Source organism: Columba livia, chromosome 10 (assembly GCF_036013475.1).
Source record: "Columba livia isolate bColLiv1 breed racing homer chromosome 10, bColLiv1.pat.W.v2, whole genome shotgun sequence".
Lineage (NCBI taxonomy): Eukaryota > Metazoa > Chordata > Aves > Columbiformes > Columbidae > Columba > Columba livia.
The window spans coordinates 8,882,236-8,896,917 of NC_088611.1; the positions used below are offsets into that span (position 1 = coordinate 8,882,236).

General features: G+C 36.2%; 1 protein-coding gene across 9 annotated transcripts in view; it reads left to right on the forward strand.

The window, feature by feature from the left end:
• Positions 1 to 14,682, forward strand: part of CACNA2D3 (calcium voltage-gated channel auxiliary subunit alpha2delta 3) — a 458,229-nt gene that overhangs the window by 213,747 nt on the left and 229,800 nt on the right. For all 9 annotated transcript variants that reach the window (XR_010475065.1, XR_010475064.1, XM_065075322.1 and 6 more), the window contains 3 exons: positions 7,869 to 8,000; positions 9,255 to 9,315; positions 9,397 to 9,547. Coding sequence is in view for 7 of the 9 variants with exons in the window: in XM_065075322.1 (XP_064931394.1) it covers positions 7,869 to 8,000; positions 9,255 to 9,315; positions 9,397 to 9,547 (344 nt within the window). In the remaining 2 variants the exon portion in view is untranslated. The remainder of the gene's footprint in view (positions 1 to 7,868; positions 8,001 to 9,254; positions 9,316 to 9,396; positions 9,548 to 14,682) is intronic.

The following is a 14,682-nucleotide window of genomic DNA, read 5'->3' on the forward strand; positions in this document are numbered from 1 at the left end:
CCAGCGCTGGAGTCAGTATCTGGGTGCCTGGTCCTGCCCCACACTTCCCTGGGGATGTGCAAGTGGCTCTGTGTGAACACAGGGAGGTCTGTTTCCTCGAGTTTCAGGAGCAGAAGTTCACACTGGGTCCCTCTCTAGAAGATGTCTCAGGTTTGTATGTTCAAACTGAATTTTGTCCTCACTTGTTGCAACTCACCTGTTTTGCTTTGAGGGATATTATATTGGAATGGTGAATGAGAGAAGTGGCATGTGAACGCTTTGAGCTGTAAGGGAAGAGTATAGACTACAAATACAAAATGTTCAAGAGTGAAGTAAATGAAGGACAAAAGCATCACTAGACAAAGAGTACAAATAAGAAGCAAGGCAACGGCAACCTCTTTTTGAAGTAGAGTGGATTTACTGAACTTGAAGAAGGTACATTTTAATCTACAGTTAACCAAGACTTTTAAATTGTGTTTAACTAAAGCACTGTTACGGTCCCTACTTTCAACACCTCTGATTTGGAGGAATGTTTTTTTTGGGATGCTTACCTGAATAGAAATTGAATAAGTTATGTCAGCTCCATTTTTATTATCCTGGTGATTACCTGCTTTACCCAAGCATCCCATAAGCGAAGCAAAATGTCTTACCTGTTTGTAATTAGCATGATTGAATGAAAGGAAACTTTAAGCATGTCAGCACTGAAATTAGGGGATCTGTCCCCAGACGGTCACAACTGCAGAACCAGTAAGGAGACTGTTAAACCTGTTGGACTAGCTTAATTAGTGTTCACTCATCCAGTTGAATTTAGCTTTTAAAGATGTGTTGGTAATGTGTTGCTTGCTTGAAACGTCAGTCTGGAATGCAGTGATGAGAAGTTCTTACATGAAATATGCATTATAATGTAGGATAAAAAAGAAATCATATAAACTGCCATTTAGACACACATTTTTTTATAATTTAGGACAACTTTGAAATTCACTTTCTCCAAAAATAGTTTATAAACATAATTTCTCCTTTTTGTGAGACTGAAATGTTTTGGTTTTTTTTGTTGCCTTGTGGTTCAGTTTCCTACCTGGAGTAGAAGTTAGTGCCCAAAGCCAGGCATTATTTATTTAATGTGTGTGTCTGCAAAAAGATTCATTCTTTTTCCTTCAGCAGCAGTAGGAATAAATTCCACCCAAGCAGGTTTGAGAAACATCTTTTAGGGCATCATTATCCTCTCCCCAAAGCAGTTGCCTTTGTCTTGCACCAAGTGCAAAGAAATTTAGTTGCTTTAAATATACAAGGCGTCCACCTCCTTACCTTGTTCCCTGCATTGTGAGTCTGGAAAAAGATTCCTTTTGAGATTTTCTTGGTGCTCTCTTCCATTTTTGTGTAATTACTGTATAACCCAAATAAAGGTTTGAGCCTATCAAAAACTCCCAGACAAACCACTGTACATCTATTGTCTACAGCTATATATGGGAAGGGGTGTGTTTAAATAGACGTTATACACTAGACATGTTATTGGTATTATGTGCCTAATTATTCTTGAAGAGCAGTTATTTCCCCTTTCTGTCTGTGCATGCGGACAATTTCTTGGAGGATTTTGTTGATCATTACCCGCTAGTGTGTGCAAACTGTTTCCCTCTTTTCCCATAGTAATATACCTTTAAAAAATAATTTAAATGAATTATAATTTGTTTGTTCTCTTTTAAAGTGCCAGCTTTCCTTATTTGTGTTTATTTCATTATTTTAATGAGAAAAAACAATCTGGGAACTGGGGTATGTTCCGTTCTTGGCTTAAAATAACAAACAGGGTAAAGTATCAAGGGTATCTTCCAGTGTGGAATATATTAATGAAAACCACCTCATTATTTGATAAAAAAATTATTCCAATGTGCTGAATTTAAATGCTAGGGTGCATTGGGGAATTTTATTTGGTTTCCAGGTTATTTTGTTTTATTTAAAGATTTTCCAAAACTTTATTTTCTCCACGAACCATATTGGAAAAGCATTCTTAATATGTAAAGGTAGTGATAATCAATGTATCATTCTGGATTTTTGGAAACATTTAGGATTGAATATGCACAAACATTTGATTAAATGGTTGTATGGCAAATGTAAAAATTGTAGCCTTTCTTTAGTATGGAGCAGAGAAGATTGACATTTGACAAAGAATCACATCACATAAGTTTATCTTAAGATACATTTTATTCATTTTGTCTGCTATTTCCGAATACAGTAATAATTTCTCTCTCTGTCCTGCTACATAACACAGACCCTTTTTGATTTTTTGGGGGTCTGTGCTGTGTGAAGAGGAGAAAAGAAGACTTTTGCTCTTCTGGTTAAGTGTTAGTACGCTTGGCTAAAATATAAACTGTTTCAAAATATTGTTTGGCTAAAAACTTACAAAGACATTTTTACACTGTCCTTTGTTTATCTAGGTGTCTTTCTTGCAGCTTTTATTTGGCACATTCCTGAAGAAGCAAATAGTGTTTTGAGAATCCGTAACTGATTTTGTAAAGTATTCATCCCAAGATGGATGTGTGCATCTGCTCAGTGTTTTCAATATGTTTTAATACTAGCTTCAGAGGTTTTGAACCAGCTGAACATTTTCATATCTGTGAGGCTTTTTTCAACTATTATTTGTTAGAGTAAAACTTCCACTCTATTCAAATGGTGCAAATGGTCTTTTGTGCAAGGAAGAAGTGCTACACAAGGATGATAAAGCACAACAGCAGCAAGGGACTGTTGATTTGAGATGCTGAGAGACAATGACTTGTGCTAATAGATAAATGCTGTCATGTCTGATACTTGGGCATTCATACTATGTTGATACTCTCGAATGCAGCAGTAGAGCTTTAGTTTATTATAGCCCAGCATGATTGTAATGCATTTTAAATGCTAAACTATTTCTCTCTAAAGGTTCTCCCGCCTCCATTTCCTGTATGCCAGAGGCATGATGTGTTGATATAACTTTAATATCTCCTGTTCAAAGCATTTTTGTTGGTCCTTACTGCACTGCGTTGTGTAACTAAGTTGGCCTGTGTCTGTAATTTCATGTCTGTCCATGAATATCTGAGCAATAGGAATTAGACGCTTATTGTAAAACATTCGTTTACAGGTTTGCGTGAGCTTGTGTTTTAAATGTTTTTTGCCAAGATTTGTGAACAGGTCCATCCTTAATAAGTTTCTATAAGGAGGACACTTCCAAGACTGTGCCTTGCCTTTGTTATCTATCACTTTGATAAGAGCTTTGCTAAAGTTGTCCCGTTTGGCATGTTGTACGCTAAATACAACACAATTGGCACAATTGGCTTAATTTAGCAGCAGTCACATTTGCTTTCTTTTCCTCTAATTTGCAGAATGTTCCACTGGCTTCCTGTATTGTTTGTCATGAGCTTGTTCCTGCCCTGCTGCTTGCAGAGTTTTAGGTTGCCTGGTTGCTAGTAACCACTGTTTCATCAGCCTACGCAGAAATTTTTTGTTGCCAGGTGTCTGAACTGGCTCTTTTGTCAGTATTCAAGACTAATTTTGCTTTGTGATGATATCAAAGTACATATAGGGTCTCTATTTAATTTTTGTAATTCCTATCTTCTGAGTAAAGCTGTTTCTAGCAGTGTTTTTTTCATGTTGTTTGCCTCATGTCTCAGTCACACCCTGGCATTCTAGAGTTGCATGCTGTGGTATTTGCTTACCAGTCTTTCAGGCTTCATAGTCTTCAGTTCATATCCCCCTTTCTGAAAATACAGACATATCCTGGCATCTATGGTCATTTTAATTTATGGAGTGATCACATGTTGGGATTACTGAGTTCTCGCTTCATTTTTTCTCAGCTAAAGGCCTTTTAGCAATTGCTGGGTAGGTAATCCTGTTTTGTTAAACTCTGTTACAAGTGCAACTGCCCCACATGCCTTGCTCCTGTGACAACAGCTCTATTAAGGCAACTTCTTTTTATTTCTTTGTGCGATGGATACTATAGTAAGGGAGGTCTTTGACTTTTGCTCCAAGTTCCTCCTTTAATAATAATAAAAAAAAAAGGTAATATTTTAAAGTAATATTTTGTGTTCATAGATCCTGCTTATATGCTGTTTCTAGCGTTTTGCTCTAACCCATTCACAGATCTACCCACATACTGGTTGCTTTCAGCTATTATATCAGTTAAGCAGGGTCAAACCGGGTCAGTAGCCAAATGGGTGACCTTGAAGGTACACTGATTTGCTGCAGGGCATTTTTTATAATTAATTAGGTGGCAAGCTCTTAGCAGATTCAGAACTGAATCTTTGTCCCAGAATGGTGTTAATGAGGAGTTCACAGCTGTAAGTCTGTCTTTCAAAAGAACTAAAGTTGAATCACAGACCACCTTGTTCATAAAAAGCCACCATCCTAACAACAATAAAACAAACAAGAAAAAAGAACCAAACCCACTTATGAAACTCATCATAAAAATAAACACAATTCTTGCTGTCACTTCAGAGGAGTTGGGGAATGTTATTAGGGTGATGCTGGAAACTGGAACAACTGAATGCTTACTACTGTGCCTCTACATAGTCACACACACAATTGAAGTCTTTACCACCTCATATGCTTATTAGGCGGGAATGCGATATTTGACATTGGTGAATGGTTCTCAGCACATGAAGCAAAACGGACAAACAGCTTCTTTTGCATCTACAGATGGCCAGATGCTTTGATCTGTGAGCTGATGCATCCACAGTATCCAGTGGAGGCTGGGGGGGTGGGGAGAGAAAAAAGCAAAGGCAGTTGCCAAAGTTGGCATCCAGCCCCAGCTCTTGAATATGTTGGACCACCCTGAAAAGCATTCATATTAGTGTTGAGTAGTGTAATTATTAGATTGTTGGTGTATGTCCCAGCAAAGTATGTGATTTTGTTATTCTTTAAAATATGACCAGACTAAATATGTTGTCAGTGTCGTGAAAACTAAGCTAATATAGTTGCTTTCTTTGAGCCAAAGGGGTGCTGGATTTTGCATTCCTTTCCCAGTGCTCAGTCCTGTCGGCTGTGCTCGTACAGCTTTGTTGTGTGACAGTTTGGCTCTGCAGTGGTGCGGGCTGCCCTGAGATCACCAGGTATTACAGGAAGAAACACTGTTTTGGATGTCAGCATCTTCGACAGCTTTCCAGGAGAAATTAATGATTATGTTGCAGTGCTAATATGAAGGGGGGGAAAAAAACCCCTAAGTATCACTGGTAACGTTTTTTTCTTGGTAATAAAGCAGAGTATGGCAAGAATGAGAAGTGTTCTGCATTTTCTTCACAGCCACTAAATTCCGCAGTGGTCTCCCTTATTTTCTGTAAAGCTTGCTGGAATAATTAGAAAGCAAAATTTGTCATTTATGTATTAGTTTTGTTCCACAGACCTATTCTATTCCAGATATTTTTATGGATTCTCTGGATTAAAATACATTCCGTTATCGTGCTAACCTTTGGCATGCTGTTGCACATCTTTCAAGCTGCACACCTTGATTGCCTTTGTTGAGATTTCAGATGTATTTCTTCAGGTCAGCAGTATCTGTGACAGCAACTTAATTATTACATGCATTTGTACTGTTCTTTGGCAATTATGTTTCAGATTTGTGTCAGTGTACCTATTTGCCTGCAGGTTGATTTTTAAAATGAATATCAGCAAAAAAACCCCAGGAAACAGCTACACAAACAGCAGTGGAGCAAAATCCCATATAATTGCAAGCCAACCCATCTAAAATGTGAGGGAAAGGGAATATTTTAATTATATTTTAACTGTTACTGCCAGGAAGCAAAGGCAGAAATTATGTTTTAAGAGTTGTGACAGAAGCTGTTTACATTTATTGTCTTTGAGTCCCATAATATCATGGTAATGATTTTGCATTTCTATTAAGCTTAATATTTTATTATTTTTCTCCCTCCTCAAATTCTTGGATATTCAGAGGCATTAATTTACCACTACTGACATACAGCTATTTTGGGGATGCAGATGACATACTATTTCTAAATTAAGTAGTGGGGGCAATTTAAGCAGTGCAGAGTAATTACTGAAATTGGAAGTTGCCTAGAACTACAAGCTTAACATATAGGTTATTAGAAAATGAGACCGTAAAATTTTAGTGCGGATATATGGTCAGGAACAGTTGGATTCAGGGTGGTGCATGTGGACAGAGGTGCATCAACCAACCAGACAAAAAAGACCATACACCACAAACCAAAACCAACCACCTGAACTATGTTGCTCTTTTTGAAGATGACTTAAACTCGTAATCTTATCTAAATATTGTAATGTGGAGTCAATAATGCTACTGTGCTTTTCTGTTATTCTGACACTACACCAGAACTTGTGTATAGGAGCAGAACCAAAATAACAACATTTAAGCTAGATCTGGGAAGTTCCAGGAGACTGAGAATAGAATTCTCATTTTTGTGCTTCACTCCTCATGTAAAATGGGTCAAAATTTTGGGGCACTGAAACAGGAGGAGATTTTTACAAACTGATGATAGATCCCAGGATAGGCAGTCTTGACAGTTAATTAGTGATGTCTTTATCACAGCTCGTTATTGGAGTAACTGCAGACTTGGAAAAAAACAGACAATGGATTTTGCCACCTGGGCAAAACTGAAGTAGTACCGATGGACCAGTGACATCAGTTTGCTTGATATGTGTCTGGTTGGACAGATTTTTAAATGTCTATTTCATCTTCTAGAGAAACATCTAACTATGCAGACATGTTTTAAAAATGACATCTGTTTTGTTGATGTTGCTTTTTCAGCAGTCCATCTATAAAAACCTAAATATTTGGATGAAAGCAATGTTCAAAGATTTCTAGCTGAGACATTTCCCCTTTTCTGCTGTTTTTCTTGATGAATGTAAAGAAAGATAACAATTCACCTTTTTTTCCACTCCATTAAAATCACATTCTAAGCACTCTTCTGAAATCAGTATGGCAACATTATTTTACAGGCTAGTGGAAGCATTATTTCAAATGCTTGAGCGGATGTTACTGTGTATTCATGTGTGCACACTTTTACAAATGAGATAATACATCTGTGATTTTTAGTTCCCTTTTTTCCTTTTTGTACTGCTGACTTCACATACAGGCAGAATTGGGAATGTAGCGTATCTTAATTGTTTCTCATCTTTCAAAACTCAGTTTGAAATCGAGTAACTTGTTAAGATCTGCTCATTGAGTTCTGATTTCCCACTATCTAAGCAAATCTGCAGCTTAAAGACATACTTGGACAGCCTGGGTTTTTAGGAGTTGATAGACAGGGATATTTTAAACAGAAATAGTTTATTTTCAGCATAAAGAATTTGCTTTTTATTTCTCTATGTGAATCAAAACCAATGAGGTAATTGTTGTGAAATCTGGGTCTAGTGTTTCCCTAATAACAAATAGTGTTGTTTGTTATGAGATTGTGTTTGTATATATGTCATAATTCATCCAAATGTGAAATAAAAGATATTTCACTTTCTGTTCCCACACATAAACTTTCAGATATAGTGAGAACAGTCTTATCAAGCTGAAGATTATATATAAAAAAAAATGCATTAAGTACTGCCATGAGACATTCCATACATTTAGGGAAGCTAAACTGAGTAAATAATCTATTATCAGATTAACTCATTTGTGTACTCCAGAACAAGCAATACAGTAGTTCCAGGCAGATGACAATTTTAACTTATCTAAAAAATTTACCTGTTGTCTCTTCTGGATTTTAACCATACTTTAATTAAGCGTATAATTTATTTTGAATCACTTCACTGATAAAGGAAACAAAAAGGTGTTCTGTGGTAGTTTGCAGTCACTAGATTTTTGGATACCGAATAAACTGAAGATGATAGAGTTCAATGGACTCTATTAAGTAAAAATAATTTTCTCTCTCCTTTTTTTTAAATTTTTCTCCTCTCCCCAGATCCAGCCATTGTAAATGGAGTTTATTGGTCAGAATCTTTAAATAAGGTGTTTGTTGATAATTTTGATCGTGACCCTTCTCTCATCTGGCAGTACTTTGGAAGTGCAAAAGGATTTTTCAGACAATATCCAGGTAAGAATAATACAAGTTCTTACTTAAAATACAATAAAGAATTCTATGGCTGCAAGTTTCCACTGAGCATTGTCACAAATCATGACTTTCACAGGTTCTTACAGGTTTGATTTTAGTTTATCTAGTTTTCAGGTAGAAAGATTTCTAATCAACGGTCACAATGTTCTGAGGTTTTTTTACCCATTTTCATTTGAAGGTGAAGCCTTCAAGATAACTCATGTACCTGTATATATTTATGTTTAGAAATACATACATATGTACACATATATGAAAATTAACTTTGAAACAGACTGTGGAGAAGGAGGGGAAAAAATTAGCCCCTTCATATAGTACTTAACTTCAATAATGTGCTTTATTAATGCACACAGTAAGACTTAATTGTAATATATTGTTCAGTTTTTAGACTTCCACTTAACCTGACATCTTCATATTTAAAGATTTCAAAAACTTGGTTTAAGGTTTTCTTTCCCACCAGTTGTAATAGATTGCTATTAGATCACTTATATATTTTAACCTGTTTCTATAAAAATAATATTGTTACCTATTAAGTTTTATGTTTAATCATGTACCAAATTGACTAAATATTAAATAAACTAAAAAATCACATCAACTAGTTCTCAGCTTCTGTAACTTTGGATCAGGCCCATAGTGGGAACTGTTCTTTTAGTGGACATGGTTTAGTAACCCATGTTGATTTACGTCTTGAGTTCAGTGTAAGCAAGCTTGCTATAAGCCTGTATGTCTGAAAGTGATTGGAAGTAATGGCTACTACAACTGTGGTAGTTTTAGTTTATAGTTCAGTTCTCAAGCTCCGTGGCATTTCAAGGGTAGAAGAAATGTTAATCCTTATAAAAGGACCTGTTGAGATCAGCCGTAAGTAGCAAGCACTCAAAACTTGAAAGGGACTTGGCAAGCCTGTGATAAAGCTGCCCATCACCAATGACCTAGTATGACACTACTTTCATCACAATAGTATGATGAACATAAAAGGCTTGAAGAGGTTTTCACTTTACAGTAGGCTGAAGAGGAATGAGAAAAAAGGAAAAAAAAAAAGGTTTTTGTGGTTCTATTTTATTTCATTTTTTCCCCTGCTATTTCCTATGTCATAATACCATTTCCTGTTAGATTAACGTATGAAACTCCATTAAGTGCTACTTAGCCCCAAGACCACAGCTACATTTGAACAGGTGCTGTGAAAATGTAACACAATCTTTTTATCTCTCTCTCTCTTTTTTTTTTTTTTTTTAAAAACAGGAATTAAGTGGGAACCTGATGAGAATGGAGTCATTGCATTTGACTGCAGAAATAGAAAATGGTAAGCAATAGATGAATACTTAAGAAATTTGAAAGAAATAAATGTTCTGTATTTAAAATACCAAGTTGTTTTGTCTCTTAGGTACATTCAGGCAGCAACTTCTCCAAAAGATGTGGTAATTTTAGTTGATGTCAGTGGCAGCATGAAAGGGCTTCGCTTGACTATTGCAAAACAGACAGTTTCATCTATTTTGGATACCCTTGGAGATGATGACTTCTTCAATATAATTGCTGTGAGTGTCTCAGAATTTCTCTTCCTTTTTTTTCTTCTGTCATTTGTTGCTGTCATGTTTTACATCATACAATACACTTGAAAAACGTTGCAGGCAAATGATGGATATAAGATGACATCTGAAGCAACTGGACAGACACTGATTTTCCCATGCAAGCTTCTTTAGGTGACAGTGTTTCCAAACTGTTTTTCTATGAGCGGCAATCTGAAACCCCTTAAATAAATTGACTTGAGTTTGGAAGTTACAAAGAATACTAATCCTCTTTGTAGTTTGTCTGAACTTTCTACTTTCCTTTAGTTTTTAATTTTGGGATATGTCCCATGCTGTGTTCATCCCCACACACTGGTCTTTCCCCTCACAGCTTCTGCAGTATGGTGCAAACTGCAAAGTGGTTAATACATTAGAATTAATAGACTCAGATGTTGGCTTTTGCTGAAGCTTTTATGACATGATAAAATGCCAGCATAACTCCCTGTTGTTCATGCTTTCCTGACTGTGAATCTGAAATATATGCATGTATACATTGTGGAGAGGTGCTAGTGCTGCTTACTAACAGCGACCAATTAGATCATCAGTAGTTCCTGTTAGTTGTGTATGGTAGTTAGTTTTCCATGGCACAGGTACATGTTTTAAAACTATGACAAGAGGCTAGTTTTACACTATTTAAGAGTAATGGGATTAATTATGTAGGTAAGGATGGGTTTAACAAGTCCAAAACTGACATGAAAACTATGGTTTGGCTGGAAGAGCAGGGAGAGAGAGAAGGAGAAGGAAATTGTGGTTTTGTAAAGTCTCCTTTGCTGATATTCTTTTGGTAGTATTGATACTTTATAAATATGTGGCTTTATCATATACACAAATTTTAAAAATGTCTCCAAACTCTTTAATATTTGCCACAAGGGAAGTGCACTTTGTGTGCTAAAATAAATGACCCCAGCGAAACCAGTGCAAGTTACTGAGATTGTATGGAGAATGAAGTATATTTGCTTGAAGTACAAGTGCATTTACTGTATTTTTAGCAGATAGCAAGTGGTTAGTTCAGAATATCTTTGAGATTAATCTCTTTGCATGATAACTGCAGAATTAGTAGAAACTTATGTAGTAGAAAGACATAATTACACACTTTATCAAAAAAAAGTTTTACTGTCCTTCAAAAAAAATTGTGATTAACCATAATCTAAATAACTTCTGTAAGTTGAAAGAATGTTTCAACTAAGTAGTTGTTAAAATACTTGACCAGCCATTTTTTGGTGTATAATCTCGGTATTTATCAGTAGTTGTGACAGTTACTGTAATGGTGCAGGAAGAAAAAGGAAGTATTGTTTTTTTTTAAGTGAAGTTGTTTTACTGTGGGAAAACCAAAAGGCTCATCTATAACAAAATAATGTAAAGATTTATGTAGCTAGAATCCAAAGCAGTGGTTTTGCCTAAGTATTACAGCAGAAATACTATGTAAATACTTAAAAACCACCCCAACAAGTATGAAATAACTCAGTATAATTTTTTGCAATTTAAAATTTGATCAAAAACTAACTTAGCTGTTTATCAACCAGCATGGAGTAATTTATTGCCAGTTAACACAAACTTCTGATCACTGATTTGGGTACTGAGAGAAAAGGAAAGAAACACCCAATTGAGCCTTTCCTTCCCCTTGCCCAGGCTCAACTTCTGCCCAGGACCTCCCTGCCCCCACCCTGCTCCCAGCAGCCCTGACCTTCACTGCTGGTTTGGGTCCCTCCCTGTTGCTGGTGCTGCAGGAGGTCAGTGTCCTCCGTAGGTTTCTGTCAGCAGCTCTGTGCTTAGTGGTTTTTCTTAGTGCCGCTCTTTGCTGGCCTTGAATGCTTCCAGGAATGGGACATCTACAGCTTCTCTGGGCAGCTTGTTCCACTCTCACCAGCCTCACAGTGAAGCATTTCTTTAGATCTAATCAAAGGCTACCCTCTTTCAGCTTAAAGCCAGTATGTTTTGTTCCAGCACTACATGCCCTTGTGAAAACTCCCTCTCTGGATTTCTTGAGGGTCCCCTTTAGGTACAGAAGGGCTGCAATAAGGTCTCCCTGGCGCCTTCTCCAGGCTGAACAATCCCAACTCTCAGTCTTCATAGGAGAGGTGGTTCAGCCCTCTGATCATCTTCATGGCTCTCCTCTGAGTGTCTCCAACAGGTCCATAAGCAGGACTGGTGTAAGACAGGGCTCTGTGGTGACAGTGGGGGGTCTAGGATGGAAAGGAATTGAGCATTGAGAAAACCAGTATCTTATGTCAGTGGAAGAAGAGGAAACAGAATTTAGCAGACAAAAAAGTGAAGTCTGAAAAGCATTTGTGCAAAATTTGTGGTCATAAACTCTGGTAGTTTTTTATTCTCCCTTTACAATATTTCACTGTACAAAAAGTTTTAAAAACTTTGCATTTCAGGTAGTTGTTATTAATATATGTTCCAGTATTCCACACACAAAAAGGCATTTAGGATTCTCATTAACTGCACTAGGAATTATGGTCACTACATACTAACAGTTAAAAACTGGGTTGTTTTGTATCCATTTGATTTTTCATGAAACATACTTCTAACTTTATAAGTGTATATGGCAGTAAGCAGAATTCAGTGCAGGTATTTCCAGAGACTAAACATAAAAGGATAATTTAAAAAAATGCTTTTAGCTTTCATGGGTAGATCATTGCAAAATCTATTTGAAATTGATGGACTAGATGATTGAATTGAAAAAAATTGTTGAAATACAAGAGCTATTTTGTGCTGCCTGTGTTAAAATTTAAGGTCAGTTCACTGATGCATGAATAGAGGTGCCTGCAACAACATGACAAAAGGCATATTTTTCCAATTCGCTTTGAAGTATAATTCTAAGCCATGCATTAAATTAACTATTATCATAAAATGAGTACTAATTTTGCCGAATGCTGAAATTTTTAAAATGCTTTTATAAAAATGTAAACTCTACATTAAATTAACAAAATATTAACTGAGCCAAGAATTTTAAATTACTTTTAGTGCTTTAGTCACACCATTTTAACAAAATCCATTAGAATAAATGTATTTGTTAATTCAAAGCACAGCAGTATAGTTACCTGTTTTTAACATGTAGAATTGTCCATTATAAATTGTTTCTGTGTAGTCTCTTCTTTGGAGTCCTTGTAGTTCATACAGAATAGATTATGGATAAATTTCTTCAGCCTGCCTGAATGATCAGGTTCTGTGATGAATGATCATGTCTGTGGGAACAGCCTGTAAAGAAAATTACTCAGAAGAGTAGTTAAATCTTATAGAAATCGAATGGACCAAAATTATGCTACTTATATGCAAGGTCTGATAGACTAAGAGGTTGTTTCATCTATTTGGTGGTGGTGATAAGCCTGGAAAGAAGAAAAGTGATACTACTATAGCATTAGGGAATTCTGAGTCTGCTTACAAACAGATATTTGAAACTGAGACCATGACTGGGACACAGGTAGACTTTAGTATTTTATTGCACATTTGCTAAATACAGACACTGTGCTTGGTATCATATAAAGAAAAGTATGTATGTTAATATAGTTTCCAATGACAGCTACAGAAATAAAGCAAAGAACATGCCTGACTGGAAAGTGTATTGATTAAAGAACATACTGAAAAAAACTGTGAAGGTAGAAAAAAATTTGAGAATAAGGGCTGGTGTGTTGCTGCCTGTTACAGATTTTCAAAATTTTTTTATAGTAAAATGGAATGTGGTCTTGACTTTGGCCTATAATAAGAGAAGTTGTGTAGATTTGACACTATTATTTTGCAGTGACTGTCAGAAGAAAGATTGGAAAGCAGTTTGAAGAAGGAAACTACAGGGGAAAGTAGAGCATTTATCAGATCAATAGATGGTTATGACACAGAGATGCACACAAGAGATTTCCAGTGACTCTGAAGCATTCCAGAAATCTTTGCCTTGTTTTTTGTAATACTTTTGGAGCAGTAAACATGTCCACAGGCTCTCATATATTGGAATAACATTGTTGGGAATGAAATAATTAGGGAAGCGTGTAAAACTGCTGCAGAAATTGTGGAAATTTTATGTTTATTTTTATACAACCAACCAATTACTATGTTGTTGCTGATGTAAACAGTCTATACAACCAGCAATAGTAAGTGGAGTTGCTGTAGGTTTATATTTCCTTATAGCTGAGGGCTGAGTCTAGCAAAGTGCCTCAAGAATAACTTGATGCAGTTAAAATTAAACACTCTTCCCTATGCAAACAGTAATTATGTAATTAATGAGTGTGGTGAGCAGTGCACTGTTAAAATGAATGATGACAAGTGTCCAAAGTGGAACAGGTTGCAGGGGTCTATGGGTAGACATATGTGTAGAGAAAGGAGTGATGTTAAATTGAAGAGAGTAGAAAAAAATCAAAGCTACAGACAGACACAGCCAGTGAGAATTGTCAGTGACAGAGAACCTTGTCCAAGCAGTGTTCTGTAATGAGTCATTGTAAGGCTTTTTGTATTCCCACTGAGGCACAGGATGAAGGATGTAGGTGCGTATATTAATCTAATGAAATGTTTTTCTGGATTATTTTTTACTTAACGTGTTGTATCTTGTTGTTTTGTTGTTCTGATACATTTAATGCCTATGAAAGTGTGAAACTGATTAGAGCCTAAATGCAAAGGCCTTATAGTTTGATCTGAGATAACTTCTAGAGTACATTATATTAATGAGAGGAGGAATTAAGTTAAAATTGTCTCCACCACAAGTGTAGACTTTCTCGAGGTAATTGTGTATTGATTTGACCTGTGTTGAAAGGTTTACAAGATTTAAGCATCCATGACTGCAAGATCTACTACTGACTGCAATTGAGACTTTCTTTCATTGCTTAAGATGCTTCTGAAAATAGGACTGGCCTATCCACTTACTTAGACCTTGCAAGATAAGCATATAATTCCTTTAAGATCTGCCACAGCTTCATGATTCGGTGTATAATAAGCTACTCTGGTTGACTGACATTCTGTCTATTGTCAGTCATGTCCAGGATTGATTCAAGCTTACAGGCTTCTTGGTGTAGTTGTTCCACAATTAACCTTCCAAAATGTTACCCAATGCCTCAAATATTTGTCAGGACTTTTTATATGTAGCAAGGAATTGGAAATTGTGACTGTGATGAATC